Consider the following 19,140-nt stretch of genomic DNA (forward strand, 5'->3'; position numbering starts at 1 on the left):
GCTTTAATGCTAGATCGAGCGTATAGGCTGCTCAATGCGTTAAGGTCGCAGGTCTGTTACAAAGAAACAGATCTGGGGGCGCCGCGTCGGGGAGGTTTGGGATTGCTGATATGCAGGACCAAGGCTGAATGGCTGATGTCGCACCCCCAAGACTGGAATGGGGCGCGGAGTTTTGGTGTAACGTCTGCTCGAAATAGCAGCGTGTGAGAGGGTGATACCGTGGGCCAAATAAAGAATGACGGTGACCGAGACCGAGGGCGGTTGACACTTGACAGACGTGAGATGGGTGGGCTAGTTGCTCCAGATATCTGCAAGCGCCCAGTTGTGGTTGACGATAGGGTGCCCTTTGTAAGATCTCTCAGGAACACCACGGAGGCTATATCAGCGATAGCGGCAGGGGAGCGGGACAGATCATTCAGACAGAAAAGGCTTGACGGCACTTTACTGTGGACGATCCGGATAAATCGAGGTTAAGAGAAGTCCAAAGACTGGGGTCAGACCACCGGCAGGGCAGAGGACTTCTTAGGGAAACATGTTATCCTTCGAGGATCTGGAAGCCGCTTGTTACACCACGAGAGGCGTGACTGACCTCGAGGGCGAGCAGGGCCCCAAGGCAAAGATCGAGGCACAGGGGTGCGGTACCTCGGGACGCGACCCTTTCAGACGAGGGGGGAGACGGAGCGGACTCTGGCGAATCGAATGGCGCTGGGATCAGGTGTGCTGGCGCCCACCAGGGTGTCCTTCTCGAAAGAGAATGTGAGGTGTGCGTGAACATGGAGGCCTCTGCACAGCTTGCAGAGGACAGGGGGGGCCGTGGAGAAAAACGCCGACGAACAAGGCCTGATCCGTGGCGTTGAGCATCGAGCGTCGACGCAGATGGGGCGCCATTATTGGCAGACGCATGTCCATAGCACACAACGGGAGGGCCAGGGCACCGCAGGGACAGCGGCAAGGATGCTCAGGTCTCGGCAACGCTTGTTGCGGGGTCTCGCTGCTTTAGCTGGCCACTATGGTGGAGGTGGTGGTGAGGTCGGACTGGGAGCTCGCCCACCATGCCGCGCGTGGTGCAGCGTGCTGTTCTCCATGCTCCTGTCGAGTAACCAAGGCACTCGCAACGCTGCCCCCCGTCCGGGCGAGCGTGCCTATCAGCGCGGGGCCCTGCGAGGCGTGTGGCTTGAGAGTGGGCTCCCGCGCAGGCGTTTCGTAACGGCTATGGCTGGCGAGATTGCGTCAGGAACATGCTGCATCGTCAGCCTTGCACGCCTTTGAGCCGCTCATGGCGCGCCGTCGTGCTGCTGCATGAAAACGAAGCCCTCAGGCGTCAAGCGTCGGCGAACGCAGCGTCGCCCCTAACTGCATCTGTGCCCCTGCTGCTGCACCTGCGCGATCGGTCGTAGTGAGCGCCTCGCCGGCCCTGCTGCCAATGGGCGGCGCCTGCGCAGAACGAGCGACGGATCTGGCTGGACGATGAGATCCAACGGCGAAAAGCTCGGCCCGCTCCGGGAGAATTGCTGTTTCTCGAAGCTCGCTGGTTGCACGGCTAGCGCAGCGGTGCTGCTTGTCAAACTGTGGTTGACAGCGGTGCCATTCGACGTAACGTGACCCGCGCCCGGTCCCGGGGCGAGCAAAATGGCACTGTCCCTCTGACAGCCGGCATTCGACGGCGGTCCTGTTTGGCTGGGTGAGGCGGCTACAATTTCCATCAATCCTCGCTGCAGGGGAGCTCTCGCCATCGGTGGCTTGCCTCAGCGACGTGCGAGGTGCTTCCGCGGTGATCAGCGCTGGGTACGCCAGCCCACCTGACGAGATGGATTCTGTCCGTGCCGGAAACAGTGCTCCAGCCGGCGCTGGGCTGAGGCGGCGCGCTCGTACTGTAGACGCGGCTGTCGAGACTGCGCTGGGGAGCATGCGCACAACACGGCACGGCGCCGTCAGCATCGCGAGCGCGACCGGACGGCCGCGGGACGTGTGAAGCAGCCGGACGTTTCGCAGGCGCCAGAGACACGCCCGCGGGCATACGCAATCTCTGAGGGCAATGCCGGAGGCGCGGTGTCTTCAGACGCTGCCAAGCACGCCGACGTGTGGTTGAGCGGGTGCACCCCAATCGCGAGGACGGCAAGGCGGCCAGGAAATGAGCAGGAGGGCACAGGACGGGCAGCGATAGCGAACCGGACCGCGCTGTCCAGCGTCCGCCGCGGATATTTTCGACGCATCATTGGACGGAGCGTAGGCATAGTCGCGGAGGTTTGATAGACGACATGGATGGCTGGGGTGAGGTCGGCAGAAGATGCTCACTCCAGCGCCGCAGCTGCTCCCCGAACGCCCACCGAATCTAGCGCGCCTGACAGGAATTCCTCTCATAACAGCCAGAAACACTCCAGGCCGGCCGCTTTGCTATTCAATCCGCGCCGTGGCAGAGCGACAGTCCCACCACACGTCAGAACAGAGCGGCGCGCTGCTTTCGTACAGCGCAGGCCGCTCCAGTGCGCTGCGTGGGCGGCCCTGAGCAGGCGACGATACACAAAGGTCCCTTTCATTTCGGGACGCTGCAGAATCACCCACGCCGGTGGATCGATATGCTGACAACGCATGCTCAATGAGCCTGAAGTGCGGCCAATACCTGCGGCGCGCCCCCATCCATCGCGCCCCTCTGCCACCACCCCGGCCCGCGACGTCCACTGGCTGCAGCGCGAGAGTGCCGGGAAGCAGCACCACGGCTAGCCAGGGACAGCTCGACGCTCTTCTCGGAATATCTTGCTGCTGCAGAGTGTGAGCCTGGCATGCAACCATCCGCTCCCAGGTGCGAGCATATGGCCCAAGTTACTATTCATCAAGTCGAGGCGCCGCATAGAGCCTGCGCCGCATTTCCCAGTCTAGCCGCGGATCGTGGCGGTTGCGAGTTTAGTGGCACAGTCGATGGTCGAGGTCGGTCGAGGTCTGGGGGGATCACGATCGTATCGAAGGGGATCGTTCGGAGACATGCACGTCGTCTGCCTCTAGCAATGGTCAATGCCCTTCCTTCGCAAGCGGAGCCCACTGCGAAGCGCCACAACCTCCCCGTCCTGCACATCATCGTAAAGAGAAAAGCTTCACGACAGCTGCATGCTTTGAACAGACTTCGACAATTGATACCTATCTGGTGTAGGCGCCCTGCTGCCCCTGCTGCCCCTGCTGCTACTCCGCCATGTCCGCCGTCACTTGACTTTGTTGGCCGGGCCGCTGCTCCTCGACGCTTTAATGCTCTTCTTGCGGAACGCAATCCCTGTCTTCCGGAGCAGTGGGTGCATTGTCATCGCCTGTCGCCTCAATCGACGACGTGACCGGCTGAAAGAGCCTCTCCAGACCTTTGCCATGTTCGAGCCTGTCGAATGAGCTGAGCCGGTCCTTTGACGCCAGGCGGAGACCGCGCCATGTGTTGCTTGTTTTCTTTTCCTCCAGTTGGCGCTTTTCCTCTTCCGCATCAGCTATGTCCAGGTCTAGCTCACTCATCCGAACCTGCTTCGCATATGACTCTGCGCTTGGCTGGGTGAACCTGATCTCCCGTGAGCATACAGACAATGTGATGCCGATCGGACGAGCGGAACATACCTGTCAGGCTGCCTCAGCTGCGACAGCCCCTTTTCGGCCTCCGTGTTAGACAAGAACTGCAGAGTCGGTGGCAGTGTTGCAGGCTTAGTAGTCTTCTTAGACGCGACCGCCCTCTGTGCCCCAGATTTTGACTCCAGGAAGTCTTTTGCGGGGACTCTATCGCGAGTGAACGGCTGGCAGTTCTCCATCTTCCACCTTACCCAATTCTTATCGCGGGATAACACGGTATCCACCATTCGATAGTAGAATTTGCCATCTGGACCGTCCTGCAGGTAATTTGCAATCGAGTTCTTGATGCCCAACGCCCACGCGGTCTGTGCTTTGCGGTCAGCCGAAAGGATGATGATCATGGTGGCACGGGGAGAGCTAGAGCCGAGCAGGGAGTGGGGAGCGTCAAGGGGTGGCATGAACTCACATCGTCCTCGCTCAGTGTGAAGCCATACTGCATTGCTTTCTGCGCGTTCTGATAGTAGGCCTTCTTCTTTGACTTCTCTGTGAGCGTTAAGAGGAAGTCGATCAGTATGAGTGCTTGGACCAGGATGTGGCGTTGAAACGCCAGATCGCTCAGCTGCGCGCGATCAGTCATAGCGCCTCCACACAGACAGTGGGGGAGGATATTGCGAACCTCGAGCTTGAATAGATCACGGCTTGTGAGATATTTCGGGTTGAATGCGCTTGCATATTCGTCATGGTTGTCATCCGATCGCGGATGCCCTCCTGCCCTGCGGGCTGAGTCTCCGGACTGGATGACTTTGGGCACTTCCTTGAACTTTGCGAGTGTTTCCTCTAAACCCCTCTGAAACTGCTTGAAGTTCTCCTCATGGAACAGTCTCGGCGGGTTTGAGAAAGAATGTTGCAAAGACCAGAACACCGGATAGAGTGTGTCAAAGTCCAACGTAGGAGGCGTCCCTTTGGTGGCCTTGTCGGACTTCGTTGGTTTGGCCTCTTTCTCCTCCGACTTGCTTTCCTCTTTGACAATCTCCTCAGGGCGGCTCGCTTCAACCTGCATTTCATCTCCTTCCGGGCTCGACGTCTTCAGATAGTCCTCGAAAGTCGTTACGTTCTCGACATGGAAGTTGCCACGCAGATTGACAGAGCTCTTGTCGCCCAAAGGAAAGCTTTGGAACAAAAAGATGTACACGCGCCCACAGAACACCGGATCTTCTGCGCGAGACAAGCGACGGAGAAGCTCGTTGCATAACCGCAGGATGACTAAGTCTTTGTTTTGGGATCTGGTCTACACAACAGTTAGTCGGGACGCTGATGAGTCCAGAGCTAGCATACGGCAATGATAGCTTCCCTCCGTGATTCGAGAAAGCGGAAAGCAGTTCGGCAAGCGGCGATAGACAGACTGTCTAGCAACTCCTCAACAAGGAGCAGGACTAGCTGCTGGGAGCACAAGTCTGGCAGAGTTAGCTCATGCCATTACGGGCTGTCGGGGTGTATACCTCGGTCTCCACAATACTGCAGAATGTCGAGTAGATTCCATATGGTAACAAAAGACGGGTCGTCGATCCGGGTGGATCCCTACGCGATATGAGCCGCGGGCTCTTAGATGGCATGCCATTGACTTACGAGGTTGGCATAGAAGACGTGCTTTGCGGCACTCTCGATGGCAAGCATATGTATCTCTTTGTCCGGATCTATCCGCTCCAAAACGGGTTCGTTGTCTGATACAAGTGCCGTGACCTGGAGCGGAGGATCGATGGAGGTGCTCCGCTTGATTGTACGCGCACGTCGGAGCAAGTAATTCAGCCTCGCCGTCAAGGCACTTTCAGAGGCGGCATCGGGGACAGCCATTGTAGATAGGCAGTCGCGAGTGTGGTAGCTTTGCAAGCGTTGCCAATTGCAGGTGCCCAGGTTTGGCGTATTGTGATGGGCGTGAGATAGCAGAGATAGCGCGCTTGATGATTCCTTCTCGTTAGGAAGCTTTCACTGCTGAAGCAAACGGATCAGTCACATTCTTCGTAAGGGCATTGTCACGTTGTTGCGTAGAGACGTTTGCTGGTTGATAAAAAGCCCTGGTAGAAGCTGCAATTAAGGTTGCACTAGTGGCGTTCGCCGTGGTCTTAGCTCCTATTATGTCATTAGTCGCTTGGCAGTCGCCGCACGCGATCGCGACGTGACGCGTCGTGAGTCGGGACATTTCATATCCATCAGCCCATTTCGCTCCATACCAGTACCGTCTTCTGATTTACGTCGCTCTGTCCTAGCGCATCCAACCCCACTTTCTTCATTCAGCGGAGACCTACCCAGACCCGGGTGCAGCGGCATTGAAGCAGACGAGCTCTACCGACATCATGGCCACAGCTACTTCCTCTGCTGATGATGTCCCCTCTGATCACGAACTGGATGACATTCTCAACGGCACATTGAACGGGGAAGACATATTTGACACGAGCAATATCCAGGCCCAAGTTCAAACGCCGAAAAAAAACGCCGCCGAAGATGCAGGGCTAGGTATCGATGAAGAGATCAAGGTCGTCAGGAAGCGACAGCCAATACCCAAGCTCGATGAGAACAGGCTGCTTTCAGATCCTGGCATTCCCAAGCTCAGGAAGATATCGAAAGAGCGCCTCAGATTCAAAGGCAAAGGTCATGAGGTAGGGTGCGGACACCATTCATACATGGCATGAGACTGACCTATCTCAGTACGGAGACATTGCGAGAATGCTCAACATGTACCAGCTGTGGCTGGATGATCTATACCCCCGCGCTAAATTCGCTGACGGTCTTGTAATGATCGAGAAATTGGGACATACGAAGCGTATACAACTCATGCGTAAAGAGTGGATTGATGAAGGGAAACCAAGGCATACTACGGAGCCGGACGACGAGGATGTGGAGGCAATCGTGCTGGACCAATCATCTCAGCGGGATGCAGAGCCTATGGAGGGCGTGGAGTCGGACAACACGGCCAAAGACAGGGAAGCGGAGAGCGAAGCGCAAGGCCACCGTCTGGAAGAACCGGGAGACCCAACAGAGACAACAGAGGCAACGGGAGCTGATAATCCGGATGAGGATGAGCTAGATGCACTGCTAGCAGAAAGTGGAGCACCTAATACTTCTCTGACGTCAGCAACTCTGGCGCAAAAGACAGGAGCCGCTGAAGCAGATGATCCATTCGCCGACGATATGGAGGCCATAGCGGAAATGGAAGCCATGTGGTGAGATGGGCGCGCTCGGCTGCGAGATACGGGTCAGGGTGATCCAAGTCGAGCCGAGTGAAGTCCCAGCGAACGGAAGGGTTCCGGTTTATGCATAGCGTGGCGTTAGGTATTTGGGCGGTACATGTGGTTCTTGATCATGTTGCATAGGTATTTACTCATACCCTGAGTGAATGACGTTTCACGAGAGAAGTAAAGCTGGCATGGAAGCTGCTATTGCTTGTGCATCGTGCTCCCCCTTCGAGGCTCTTTGCCCCGCGGATCGGTCCGCTTTTCTCCGGGCTTGGCAACTCATTTGTTTGTCGTTGCCTTGCGACTTCTAACAACAACACTCATAACTCGAAACCCTCCACTGATCAGCATGGAGGCTCTCGCCGACGAGCTTGATCAGCTTCGGCTGAGCTACAGTGCAGGCGGGGCGAAGGCTCTGAATTGGGTAGATTCTATAGCAAGCGAACAGCGCCCGCCCAAGCGACAACGGAAGACGAAAGACGACATCAAAAAGGAGCTGGAACATGAATTCCTGACGCCCTCGAAATCATTCAATACCCAGTGGCTGAACCAACTGCAGCAGCGATGGGATGCACCTACCAACTATCGCGGCCTCTTTGAAATCGCACCAACTCAAACACGCACGATCATTCGTTTTACGCGAGAAGGGCTCGAAGGGCGCGTCACGGGATATAAAGAGGTTACGGTCCCAGCGAACTCTGCGACAGCAAAGAACTCGACCTCTTTGTTGAGGAAGCCTGCTAACCGAGCCGAATTTGTGCGCGGTGCTGCTGGTTTCTTTCCATTTGCTCCTGGTGGCCTTGACGGCGTGGAGGCGATCGCAGCTATCGAAGATGATGCGATTATGCGCCAGGAGTCGGCGAATTCGAGGAAGTCTGGCGGTCTTGACCGAGTAATCAACTTCAGCGCAGAGGGGGGTTTGCTGGAAATCCCTCCGGGCTTTACACGTGGCCTCGATTTTCAAATGAAGCCTACTACGGACACAAAGACAGCTAAGGAGGTTGAGGACACCCTTGGTGAAGAGCCGGCAGAGGCAAAGGACGAGTCTGCCGCGGATGAAGACGCCCTCGACGGCGTTGCTGAAACTAACGGAGTCCTTGCGCCTGAAGATGAGGGCCAAACACGGGGCGAAGAGGAGATAGACTCTCTTTTGCCTGTCGAATTTCCAGCTTTGGCTCCTCACGGTGCGCTCGTGATGGCCGCCTCTAGGAAAGGCGGAAAGGAGTGGGCGCACATGGTCGACGTCAACCGAGAGATACCTAACTTCCGCGAACTGGTACCCGAAATGGCCCGCGAATATCCTTTCGAGCTCGACACTTTCCAGAAAGAGGCAGTCTATCACCTTGAGCATGGCGACTCTGTGTTTGTCGCTGCCCATACCTCTGCTGGTAAGACAGTAGTGGCTGAATACGCCATAGCTCTGGCAGCAAAACATATGACCAAGGCCATATATACCTCTCCCATCAAGGCCCTCAGCAACCAGAAGTTCCGCGACTTCAGGTTAACCTTCGATGATGTCGGCATTCTTACCGGGGATGTCCAAATTCGCCCCGAAGCCAGTTGCCTGATCATGACAACTGAGATTCTACGGAGTATGCTGTATCGAGGAGCGGATCTGATAAGGGATGTCGAGTTTGTGATATTTGACGAAGTACACTACGTCAACGACCTTGAACGAGGTGTGGTATGGGAGGAGGTCATCATCATGCTTCCAGAGCACGTCACTCTCATCCTTCTATCGGCTACCGTTCCGAATACCTACGAGTTCGCCTCGTGGGTTGGCAGAACGAAGAAGAAAAATATCTACGTCATCTCGACACCCATGCGTCCCGTACCTCTAGAGCACTATCTGTGGGCCAATAAGGGCATGTATAAGATTGTCACCGCGGACAAGAAGTTCTTGGAGAGTGGTTGGAAAGAGGCGAACGATATTTTGTCTGGCAAAGATAAAGTCAAGGCAACCCCTGCCAACGACACCCAAAGCGGAAGAGGTGGAGGCGGCCGAGGAGGTCCCGGAAGAGGAGGCCAGAACCAGCGTGGGAGAGGCCAACAACCGGGTCAGCGCGGAGGAGCTCAACGCGGTGGTGGACCGCCAGCCCAGAGAGGTCGGGGCAATATTGCTAGGACAGGACGAGGCGGAGGCAGAACGACAGCTGCGCAGGACCGGAACATCTGGGTCCACCTCGTACAGCATTTGCGCAACAAGGATCTGCTCCCGGCCTGCATTTTCGTGTTTTCCAAGAAACGCTGCGAAGAGAACGCGGATGCACTGTCAAACCTTGACTACTGCACCGCTGCTGAGAAGAGTGCGATTCATATGACGATCGAGAAGTCGCTCGCTAGACTGAGTCCAGAGGACAGGGGCCTCCCTCAGATTACCCGTCTTAGAGAACTACTGAGCCGAGGAATTGCTGTACATCATGGAGGGATGCTACCAATCGTTAAAGAAATGGTCGAGATACTGTTTGCGAGGACACTAGTAAAGGTGCTCTTTGCCACCGAGACTTTCGCCATGGGCCTCAATCTACCGACAAGGACGGTGGTGTTCTCTGGTTTCCGCAAGCATGATGGGCGCCAATTCCGAGATCTGCTCCCTGGAGAGTACACACAGATGGCTGGACGAGCCGGACGTAGAGGCTTGGACTCTGTGGGCACCGTCATCATTTGCGCTCCGGGAGCAGATGAAGCCCCACCCGTTGCACGACTCAGACAAATGATGCTAGGCGATCCAACCAAGCTCAGGTCGCAATTCCGACTCACATACAATATGATCCTCAACCTGCTACGTGTGGAGGCTTTGAAGATCGAAGAGATGATTAAGCGCAGCTTCAGTGAGAATGCTACTCAAGCATTGCTTCCAGAACACGAGAAGAAGGTCAAGCTTTCAGAAGCAGATCTCGAAAAGGTAAAGCGAGAGCCGTGCGAGATCTGCGACATTGATCTGGAGGGTTGCCATCAGGCCTGCATGGATTACCAACGGTTGACGAACGAGTTGCACCTGGCCCTGCTCATCAATCCGGTCGGGAGACGAATACTTGGACCAAATCGCCTTGTAGTATATAAGAAGGTGCGTAATTGGTGTACCTTTGCGACTTGCATAGACTGACGACCCCAGAATGATATTCGCACCGTTGGGATGCTTCTCCGTGAAGGCACTAGCAAGGGCAACGAGCCAACAGTCCAAGTTCTGGAGATCGCATCGAACGAGCAACGCAAGGCTGACGACCTTCTGCCGTACCTTTCTCCATTCGCAAAGTGCTTCAGACCCTTGCCGAAGAATCCGAAAGACTTGATCCTCAAGCGCGTCCTCATCCCTCTCAATGACATCGAGTGCTTTACGCGAACCACCATTGACATCCCAGAAGGCGTCGACAACTTAAACAAGAGGAAGGGTGAGTATATCCCGACGTCAATATAGATCTCTATGCTGATAACGCATCGTCAGATGCTATCAAGCTCGCACAGGATCAGTTCCTACCTCTATGCAAATCTTGGGATTACCAGGACTGGGACGAATACGACTACGGCAGGATCAAGAATCTGAACTTCCGAGAGATAGACGACGCCAGACGGAAACTTGGGCAGCAAGCTACAAACAAGGAATGCTTTAAGTGCCCTAATTTCTTGAAGCATGTAAGACTGCGGACTTCTTTTCATTCAGTCTGTAGCTGACGGAACTAGTTTGCTATGGAACATGACGAATGGCTCATCAAGGAGAATATTCTCCAACTTCGACAGCTCATGTCGGACCAGAACCTTCAGCTGCTGCCTGATTACGAACAGCGCATATCAGTGCTGAAAGATCTCGGGTTCATTGACGAGGACTCCCGGGTGGAGCTGAAGGGCAAGGTCGCATGCGAGGTATGCTGGTCATAGTAGAGCAACTGATCCAGCTGCTAACTTTTTCTCTAGATCCATTCCGCCGATGAGCTGGTTCTCACAGAGCTGATCCTGGAAAATGTATTAGCAGAGTACGAGCCCGAAGAGATTGTTGCACTGCTTTCGTCCTTCGTTTTCCAGGAGAAGACCGATGTGGAGCCCACCTTGACGGCAAGCCTGGAACGCGGTGTGGCGAAGATCGTCGAGATATCGGAGAAGGTCAATCACCTCCAAACGCTCCATCAGGTTATTCTGTCGTCGGATGACTCCAACGACTTTGTTAGCAAGCCCCGTTTCGGCATGGTGGAGGTGGTGTACGAGTGGGCACGTGGCATGTCGTTCAACCGCATTACCGACCTGACGGACGTCATGGAAGGCACCATCGTCCGCGTCATCACGAGGTTGGACGAGACATGCAGAGAGGTCAAGAACGCGGCTAGGATTATCGGCGACCCGACATTGTTCCAGAAGATGGGGACTTGCCAGGAGCTGATTAAACGGTGAGTTTCAAACCACGACACTATTCTTTGCACACTCCCGATGCCTGCGATGGCAGAAAAGGATGATGCTGACGGGCGGGCACAGGGACATTTGCAACTGCGCGAGCTTGTACCTGTAAGACGTTTCATGTCAGCATAGCGAAGCCATGTTTCGGGTTTCATGGAGCGGCCTATATTTGGCGGGTTATAGGATTCATGAGGCTGCGTCGCACATGGTCCAAACGGCCGTGAATGGGCGGATTATTGCAGGAGACGGCGTGGTCGGCACGAGGCCGTTGTACGGCATGATGCGGTAGTCTAGTCATGTACACTTATGGGGACTATGGGAATGCGACTATGGCAGGGGTGTCAAGATGTCAAATCAACTGTCCGACATGGAGTCAATCTTTGCCGTTTCCCGGAAGGTTCTTGTGCACGCGTGGCGCCAGTGGCAAGGCATAGAAACGGCATCTACTGTGTAGGGTCTGTTCTCATCTCCGCGTCGAAGATGACACGGAACGAGAGAAGGGTGTTCATCATGGAAGTTGGCAGGGCGTCTCGCTGCTCCGAGACATCAAGTCAGCGCCTTCACAGCTGCCATGAATCGGATCTTGGACCCTGCCAACACGCCGAATGCGGGGGAGAAGTGGCCGGAGAAGGCGGCCGGCTGCCATTGGAGGGTGCCTGCCGAGCGCAGCGGAGATGCAGACCCTAGCTGCAGAGAACGACGTCGGGACGCATCCAGTCGAGCAGGCCGCAGAAGAGGACATGCGACGGCTGACTGACGTGGGCAGGAGGGGAGTGGTGATGGCGTGTTGCTGCGGTGCAGTGCCGGCGGGAGTGGTGCGGTGTAAGGGATCGCGCCACGTGCAAAGGCCTGCTTACATTGGCTGCCACCCGGCGCGCTAAGGATTTCGAGATTAACGCACAAAACTGCCCCTCTATCTTTCTCTGCCCGCACACCCTGAGCAACGGCCGGAAGGCGCTCACGAACTGTCCATATCGCGCGTGCTCGCGGCCCGCGCACGCTGAACTTGCTTTTCACCCGCCTCGCGCCGCTGGAGGGCGTCAAAGAGCGTCGATCGTGGCTGCCCCCCACCGCGTCCCTCACCGCACCCTCCCTCGAGCGCTCGTCGCCCAACCGTCCAAAACAAACCCGCGCTCTCCGCCGCCGCCGCAGCCATGGAGGCCGAGCTCAGAGAGCGCATCGCCAACACGCTCTCGGCGAATCTCGCCATCCGCCAGAGCAGCGAGCTCGACCTGCGCCATGTACGGGTGGTGCCTTATCCCCTGCCGCCTTGCACTAACAGCTGCTCCAGGCCGAAGAAAAGCCCGGCTTCACGGACGCGCTGTTGAACATATTGGAGCGCGAGGAGGACGCTGGAGTGCGATTGTCAAGTGAGCACGCGCCGCGTTCCTATCAGAGCCCCGCGAGCTGACTGCGTGCCCAGCTGCCGTCTACCTGAAGAACCGCATCTCGAAAGGCTGGTGCCCCGCCGAGGAGTTCAGCCAGGCCAAACCGATACCAGAGGAGGAGAAGCAGTCCTTCCGGAACCGCCTCGTGCCCGTCCTCGTCGCCTCCCAGCCCCAAGTGCGCGCCCAGCTCATCCCCACCCTCCAGAAGATCCTCGCATACGACTTCCCCCAGAAATGGCCCAACTTCCTCGACATCACCATACAGCTGCTGAATGCGGGGGACATTGCGTCGGTGTTTGCGGGCGTGCAGTGCCTGCTGGCAATATGCAAGATCTACAGGTTCAAGTCCGGCGAGAACCGCACCGACTTCGACAAGATCGTTGCCATGTCCTTCCCGCAGCTGCTCAATATTGGCAATCAGCTCGCCAACGAGACGAGTCTGGAGGCGGGCGAGATCCTCCGGACGGTGCTGAAGGTGTACAAGCACGCCATATACGTACGAATACCTATTATTGGACTCGTGGATACGGAGGCTGACTAGGACGCAGTTCGATCTCCCCGCATCGCTCCGTGAACAGGCCACCATGGTCGGTTGGTGTACCCTCTTCCTCAGCGTTGTGAGCAAGGATCCCCCGGAATGCTCGCTTCCGGAAGACGTGGACGAGCGCGAAACAAACCACTGGTGGAAGGCGAAGAAGTGGTCGTATGCGAACCTGAACCGGCTCTACGTGAGGTGGGTAGACTTGAGGGCTTTGCGCATATACAGGTAGGCTAACACTGCGCAGATACGGAAATCCGTCGGCTTTGGGCAAGAACAACGACGTTGACTACACAGAAGTCGCCAAATATTTCATTGCTAACTTTGCGCCCGAAATTCTCAAAATATACTTGCAGCAGATCGAGAAGTGGGTTGGGAAGCAAGTGTGGTTGTCCAAGGCCAGCTTGTACTACACGCTCAATTTCCTGGACGAGTGCATCAAGCCCAAGTCTATGTGGAACCTCCTCAAGCCGCATACGGACAACCTCATCTCACACCTGATCTTCCCCGTTTTGTGCCAGTCGGACGAGGATATCGAGCTTTTCGAGGAAGAGCCCCAGGAGTACTTGCACCGAAAGCTCAATTTCTACGAGGAGGTCACTTCGCCTGATGTCGCCGCTACCAATTTCCTGGTCACTCTGACTAAGAGCCGGCGGAAACAAACATTTAGCGTGCTCAATTTCGTCAACGACATGGTCAACCGGTACGAAGCCGCTCCCGATACCGAGAAGAATCCCAGAGAAAAAGAGGGCGCTTTGCGCATGATCGGGACGCTCTCTGGTGTCATCCTGGGAAAGAAGAGTCCTATCGCAGATCAAGTGGAATATTTCTTCGTTCGCCATGTTTTCCCTGAATTCCGGAGCCCCCATGGGTTCCTCCGAGCGCGCGCATGCGACACGTTGGAGAAGTTTGAGCAACTTGACTTCAAGGACCCCAACAACCTCATCATTATCTACCGTAATATCCTGGAGTCGATGGCCGATCCTACGCTACCTGTGCGGGTTGCGGCTGCTCTGGCCCTCCAACCACTGATTCGACACGACATCATCCGAACCAACATGAAGCAAAATATCCCTCAAGTCATGCAGCAGCTACTGAAACTCGCCAACGAAGTTGATGTCGACGCCCTGGCCAACGTCATGGAGGACTTCGTTGAAGTGTTCGCACCGGAACTCACTCCGTTCGCAGTCGCGCTAAGCGAGCAGCTCCGAGACACCTACCTGCGGATCGTCCGTGAGCTGTTATCACGGAATCAAGATAAGGGCGAAGATAGCGAATACGGGGATTTCCTGGATGAGAAGAGCATCACTGCGCTCGGAGTCCTTCAGACCATTGGTACTCTCATTCTGACGCTGGAGAGCACTCCCGATGTCCTCTTACACCTGGAGACGATCCTCATGCCGGTCATCACCATTACGCTCGAGAATAAGCTCTACGGTACGCGATTCCACCGAGTCACCCGCTACAGCTCCCATGTTAATTTATTCGCAGACCTGTACAACGAGGTGTTTGAGATCATCGATAGCTGCACATTCGCCGCTAAGAGCATATCTGCTACCATGTGGCAAGCTTTCGAGTTGATCCATCGGACATTCAAGGCTGGCGCCGAGCTGTATCTTGAAGGTAAAATGAGCTTTCTTTTCCTGTCTTGTTGCAAGGTTGCTAATCAAATGTAGATATGCTACCCGCTCTGGAGAACTTTGTCAACTACGGAACACAGACGCTGATTTCAAACCGCCCGTACCTTGAAGCCATTGTGGACATGGTACGAACGATCTTCAAAGACGACAAAGTCGGAGGAGTTGACCGCATATGTGGCTGCAAGCTTGCCGAAATCATCATGTTGAACATGCGCGGCCACGTCGATGAATACGTTCCAGAGTTCATCTCGCTCACCATGCAGGTTCTCACCAACGACGAGCCGAAGGTCAAGTCCCTACGAATACATCTCATGGAAGTTGTTATCAACGCTATTTACTACAACCCGGTCCTAGCGCTGCACGTGCTCGAGACCAACGGCTGGACCAACAAATTCTTTAGCCTGTGGTTCTCAAGCATCGACAGCTTCACAAGGGTGCACGACAAGAAGCTGTGTATCTCAGCAATCTGTTCGCTTCTCACCTTGAAGGGCCAGGACGTCCCAGTCAGTGTCCAGCAAGGATGGCCTCGCCTGCTTCAGGGCATCGTGCGCCTGTTCCAGACGCTTCCGGCCGCTATGAAGAGTAAGTCCAATCGCTGCAGCTGGCCAGAATGTGCGATTAACATGCTTGCACAGACCGCGAAGAGGCAAAGAAGGAAGACAACTTTGAATTTGCGAACGACTACGACGAGGAAGAGGACGAGGAGTGGGAGCAGGAAAATGACTGGAACAACGAAGCCGACGAGGCAGAAGACGTCAAAGATGAGAGTGCTGCCTATCTGGAATTCCTCAACGAAGAGGTATGCCATTCCCTCACCATGAAAATAACAGTAATCCTGACTTGGGCAGGCTCAGAAGTTCTCCGCCGTTAGCGACGAGGATGACGATGAGCTTGAGGAAGAAAGCCTCCTCGAGACGCCGCTGGACAAAGTTGAACCCTACGTCATGTTCAAGCATGCTCTGCTACGTTTGTCTCCACGCCTTTCTTAACGCGAGCACCTTTTGCTAACGGCGGCAGGCCTCCAACAAGAACAACCCGCTCTGTACGAGAACCTCACAAAGAACCTCAACCCTGAAGAACAGCAAGTTGTTCAAGCCGCGGTTCACCAAGCCGACGTCATTGCCCAGCAAGCCGCCCAAGCGGCTGCACAGGCTCAAGTGGCTGCGCAAACCGGCCATGCGAACGGAAATCCAGTGGCGGGCCAACAGTAGCTTCCCTCAACCCCTCATCCTTCCCTCGCCTCCTCCCCAAAATATAGATAGTTCAGCCTGACTGTTGGATTTTCCTAATACCACTTGACCCTGTTTAGCGAGCATTCTGGCACGTGATTTCGTTCAAGAGAACCCCCTGGCGTTGGTGCACGCGTTTGATGGTGATTCGGCGGCTTGCTTGACGGGAATGGCGTACTCGCGGGGTTGGAGGCTTCGATACGGCGATCTTTAACTGGTTGCGAGAGAAGGAGTCATGAAGTTGGCTGTTACAGATAGTGTGTGGGCAACCACTGAAAATGTCGGCCTACTGTGCCGGGTGCGAGGAAGAGACGGAATGAAGAGGTTGATCATGGGAGATGGATGAGTGGACGGATTTGCTGCAGTTGATAGTATTCCCCTCCGTAGGATTAGAGAAGGAAGGATGGTTTGGCAAGGCATCGTATTTGTCACTCATGCTCGTACGTGGTGCTTTGGGAGCATTGAGGCAGAAGTTATTCGCGGCTTCACTCTGATTGGTGTGTCTCTGTAAAAAAAAAGAAATAAAAAAAAGAGGCAAATCTTTATCGATAAGAACGCCAAGAGAGAGCTCGACCCTTGCTTTGTCTGCACATGGCAGGTACCGTGGAACGACCCTCAGCTAGCTCGGGATGACGCCCGCGCCCGCTCGTTCGAATCCCGCGCAACGTGTTCAAGCTGCACTACAAAAGCAATTCTTCGCGCCTTCTGCCTAGGCTTTTCAACCTGTTTCCTTTTGCACTCTCCCCCTATTTAATCCTTTCTTTATTCCGCCCACACATAGACCAAGGCGTATCGACGACCGCAAGACGATTGTTGTATCCGTGAGAAGCGTACTCGGAAGGGAAGCCTGGCCTGATGTCACGACCTACGGTGTCGAAAGCGAAGAGTAAGGAGATACACCAACAAGAGCGGAATTCGTTCAAGACTGACGAACTATAGCTTCATATCCTATTTTCTCCGCCTGTTTTGCGAATAGCAAACCTTGGTACCTTGTTGTCGGTGGAGGAGGAGGAGTTGGCCGACATGGCGTCAAGAATAAGATCTCGAGTAAGTTGCGCGACAACGTGGTTAGCATGGCTCTAATGGATTGTAGTGTTTGACTTCAGCACGAGAGCACCAACCGTCGAATCTTGCGCCGAAATCGAAGCCTCCGAGGACGACTCGGTGACGTGTCTGGCGAATTTGGCGACGAAAGATGGGCTGATACTATACGCTGGTATCAACAGCAGCGAACAAGAACGCTTGAAGGACAAGAACGAGCATTTCCGGTCCTTCGAGGTCAAGTTCCCGAAGGCAAACAGACGGACGAGCAATGCGCAGCAGGATAGGATACCGCAGGGCAACATCTCGTTCTTGAGCAGGACTGCACTCTTCACACCTCCGGCGTCCGACAGCGGGAAGAAAGAAGGATACCAACGTCTAGTGCGCCTATCACCGCCACAGCGAATCGCCCAGAGTACGCCTAATAGGCGAATTGGGGCCATTGCTTCGAGCCTCGCTGGGGATGAGAACGAGATCGTGGTCTTTGCGGCGACGTCAAATCGACCGGATAATACAAAGGACGTAATACAACGAATTGCGCTGCATAAGGGCCAAGAAGCGAACGACCTGGACATTCTGGATCAAGGGGAAGGACGGTTCAAGGTCGCGTACTGCCTCGACTACGACATCTTTGTTCAAGACATACATTATGACTTTGGCAAGAAGAAACGCTTGGGAAAGGGAGACTTGCGCAGGAAGCTGTATTCTGTGCCGTTCCCGGATGTCTTCGAGAAGAAGGGACGCCCGAGGATTCGGTGTTTGCGCTGGCTGTCTCCGTCACATATCCTACTCGCGGCGAACAAACCGAATAAGTCTGGGGTCGAGCTGTTGATCTTGAGGCTGTACGAGGAAGGTCCTGGATCAATTATTTTGCGCAAGACTCTTTCCAGGCATGCGAAGGCGTCGGTGGATATGGACGTCGCTCTCCTGGATCCCGATTCTGATGGAGCATATCAGATTGTGGTCGCTGTTGGTACGGTCGGCGATGACGACAACGCTCTTGTCGTGATGACGATAGACTACCATGGCCAGTCCCGGGCCTCGTTGAGCAGCTTCCGCTCCTTCGCTACATATCACGGTGTAAGTATCCTTGATTATTATCAAGCGGATGATACTGAGATATCCAGGTCCACGATCTTTCAATAACCAAAGTAGTCTTCTCACCCTTCTTCAAGCCTGAAGCGTCCCCGGGCAAGAAACCGGGACCGCAATACCTCCGATTAGCATCAACTTCCCTGGGAAACACTGTCGATGTAGAAACCTTCGAACTACATCCCATTTCGAATAAGCCTAAATCACGCTATATACTCCAAAGCGCGAGGTCAAGAACCTTAACAGACACAGCAAAATACGTCGTGATCGCCATGATTGTCGCAGCAATAGCACTCATGCTCCAAAGCTTCATCGACCCCGAGGGCAGTCTCACCAGGGGTCTACTTCCAGAAAGCCTGCAAAATGCTGCAAGCTACATCAAAACCCCCGGCGAAGTATTCAACGAAGCCCGCAATGCCGCGCACCTCCAAGGCAGCAACTCCCCCATAGCAAAGACCACCCAGCGTCTCCGCGACATCCTCCACCTCCACTCCGCCACCCCTGACTCTTCCACTGATGCCCAGCAAAAAGCAATCATCGTCCATCACGACCCCGACTCAGGCGACTCCTCGCTTAGCACGGAGGTGCATGCAGATGCCGAGGACGTGGTTAGAAAGCACACGGAGGCGAAGCGGTGGGAGGAGCTTTCTAGTAAGGAGCAGAAGAGGTGGAAGGAGAAGCTAGTGAATGCAGGGATGTGGGCTGTGGAGGAGGGCGAGACGGTGCTGAAGGGGATTTTCTTTAGTGAGGCGGCGGGGTTCGTTGGTCGGATGGCGCAGGGTGTTATTGCATGAGTGTGGGAGGTGTGGTGGCCGGTCACTGGATGGGTTCTAGCACTGCAGGGAGGTGTCTTGAAAGCTTTGGCGGGATTGGGGCGCGATGTGGTACTGACTTGCTGCCTTTACCGTGGAAAACGGTTTGCTGGCGCAGGTGTGGCATGAAACTGCTCACTGCGATGCCTGCTAGATTGCATTACTCCCTAGTTATTGATCATAGACTGCCTGAAAGTCTTTCAACAATAACTGGCACAGGGGATCTTCGCGCGGTCGACTCTTCGAT

General features: G+C 55.1%; 7 protein-coding genes across 7 annotated transcripts; 5 read left to right on the forward strand and 2 right to left on the reverse strand.

The window, feature by feature from the left end:
- Positions 1-532: 532 nt before the first annotated feature.
- BU26DRAFT_509181 (uncharacterized protein) lies at positions 533-2,250 on the forward strand (the record flags this gene model as incomplete). Its single annotated transcript, XM_033827133.1, has 5 exons — positions 533-715; positions 799-1,248; positions 1,319-1,396; positions 1,545-1,681; positions 1,842-2,250. The coding sequence occupies 5 exons, from the start codon at positions 533-535 to the stop codon at positions 2,248-2,250; spliced, it is 1,257 nt and encodes a 418-aa protein (XP_033679257.1).
- A 77-nt stretch (positions 2,251-2,327) lies between these two features.
- Positions 2,328-3,012, reverse strand: BU26DRAFT_96687 (uncharacterized protein). Its single transcript, XM_033836559.1, has one exon. It carries the CDS (start codon positions 2,788-2,790, stop codon positions 2,395-2,397), a length of 396 nt encoding a protein of 131 aa, XP_033679258.1. The 5' UTR covers positions 2,791-3,012; the 3' UTR covers positions 2,328-2,394.
- Positions 3,013-3,054: 42 nt separating this feature from the next.
- BU26DRAFT_522931 (uncharacterized protein) lies at positions 3,055-5,601 on the reverse strand. Its single transcript, XM_033829911.1, has 7 exons — positions 5,164-5,601; positions 5,037-5,115; positions 4,873-4,991; positions 4,214-4,825; positions 4,004-4,156; positions 3,589-3,902; positions 3,055-3,532 (listed from the first exon to the last, which is right to left on the reverse strand). The coding sequence occupies exons 1-7, from the start codon at positions 5,386-5,388 to the stop codon at positions 3,235-3,237; spliced, it is 1,800 nt and encodes a 599-aa protein (XP_033679259.1). The 5' UTR covers positions 5,389-5,601; the 3' UTR covers positions 3,055-3,234.
- A 146-nt stretch (positions 5,602-5,747) lies between these two features.
- BU26DRAFT_608706 (Swi3-domain-containing protein) lies at positions 5,748-6,958 on the forward strand. Its single transcript, XM_033835866.1, has 2 exons — positions 5,748-6,191; positions 6,241-6,958. The coding sequence occupies exons 1-2, from the start codon at positions 5,889-5,891 to the stop codon at positions 6,757-6,759; spliced, it is 822 nt and encodes a 273-aa protein (XP_033679260.1). The 5' UTR covers positions 5,748-5,888; the 3' UTR covers positions 6,760-6,958.
- Positions 6,959-7,093: 135 nt separating this feature from the next.
- On the forward strand, positions 7,094-11,546 carry BU26DRAFT_608707 (antiviral helicase). Its single transcript, XM_033835867.1, has 6 exons — positions 7,094-9,834; positions 9,883-10,159; positions 10,213-10,400; positions 10,449-10,628; positions 10,680-11,146; positions 11,232-11,546. Exons 1-6 carry the CDS (start codon positions 7,117-7,119, stop codon positions 11,263-11,265), a joined length of 3,864 nt encoding a protein of 1,287 aa, XP_033679261.1. The 5' UTR covers positions 7,094-7,116; the 3' UTR covers positions 11,266-11,546.
- A 566-nt stretch (positions 11,547-12,112) lies between these two features.
- On the forward strand, positions 12,113-16,366 carry BU26DRAFT_522934 (ARM repeat-containing protein). Its single transcript, XM_033829912.1, has 10 exons — positions 12,113-12,394; positions 12,445-12,523; positions 12,577-13,037; positions 13,090-13,274; positions 13,327-14,516; positions 14,571-14,702; positions 14,756-15,301; positions 15,355-15,518; positions 15,568-15,685; positions 15,737-16,366. Exons 1-10 carry the CDS (start codon positions 12,308-12,310, stop codon positions 15,928-15,930), a joined length of 3,156 nt encoding a protein of 1,051 aa, XP_033679262.1. The 5' UTR covers positions 12,113-12,307; the 3' UTR covers positions 15,931-16,366.
- Positions 16,367-16,549: 183 nt separating this feature from the next.
- Positions 16,550-19,126, forward strand: BU26DRAFT_608709 (uncharacterized protein). Its single transcript, XM_033835868.1, has 4 exons — positions 16,550-16,834; positions 16,888-16,995; positions 17,042-18,069; positions 18,117-19,126. Exons 1-4 carry the CDS (start codon positions 16,804-16,806, stop codon positions 18,873-18,875), a joined length of 1,926 nt encoding a protein of 641 aa, XP_033679263.1. The 5' UTR covers positions 16,550-16,803; the 3' UTR covers positions 18,876-19,126.
- Positions 19,127-19,140: the final 14 nt, after the last annotated feature.

This window comes from Trematosphaeria pertusa (assembly GCF_010094035.1).
Source record: "Trematosphaeria pertusa strain CBS 122368 unplaced genomic scaffold BU26scaffold_15, whole genome shotgun sequence".
NCBI classification, from domain to species: domain Eukaryota; kingdom Fungi; phylum Ascomycota; class Dothideomycetes; order Pleosporales; family Trematosphaeriaceae; genus Trematosphaeria; species Trematosphaeria pertusa.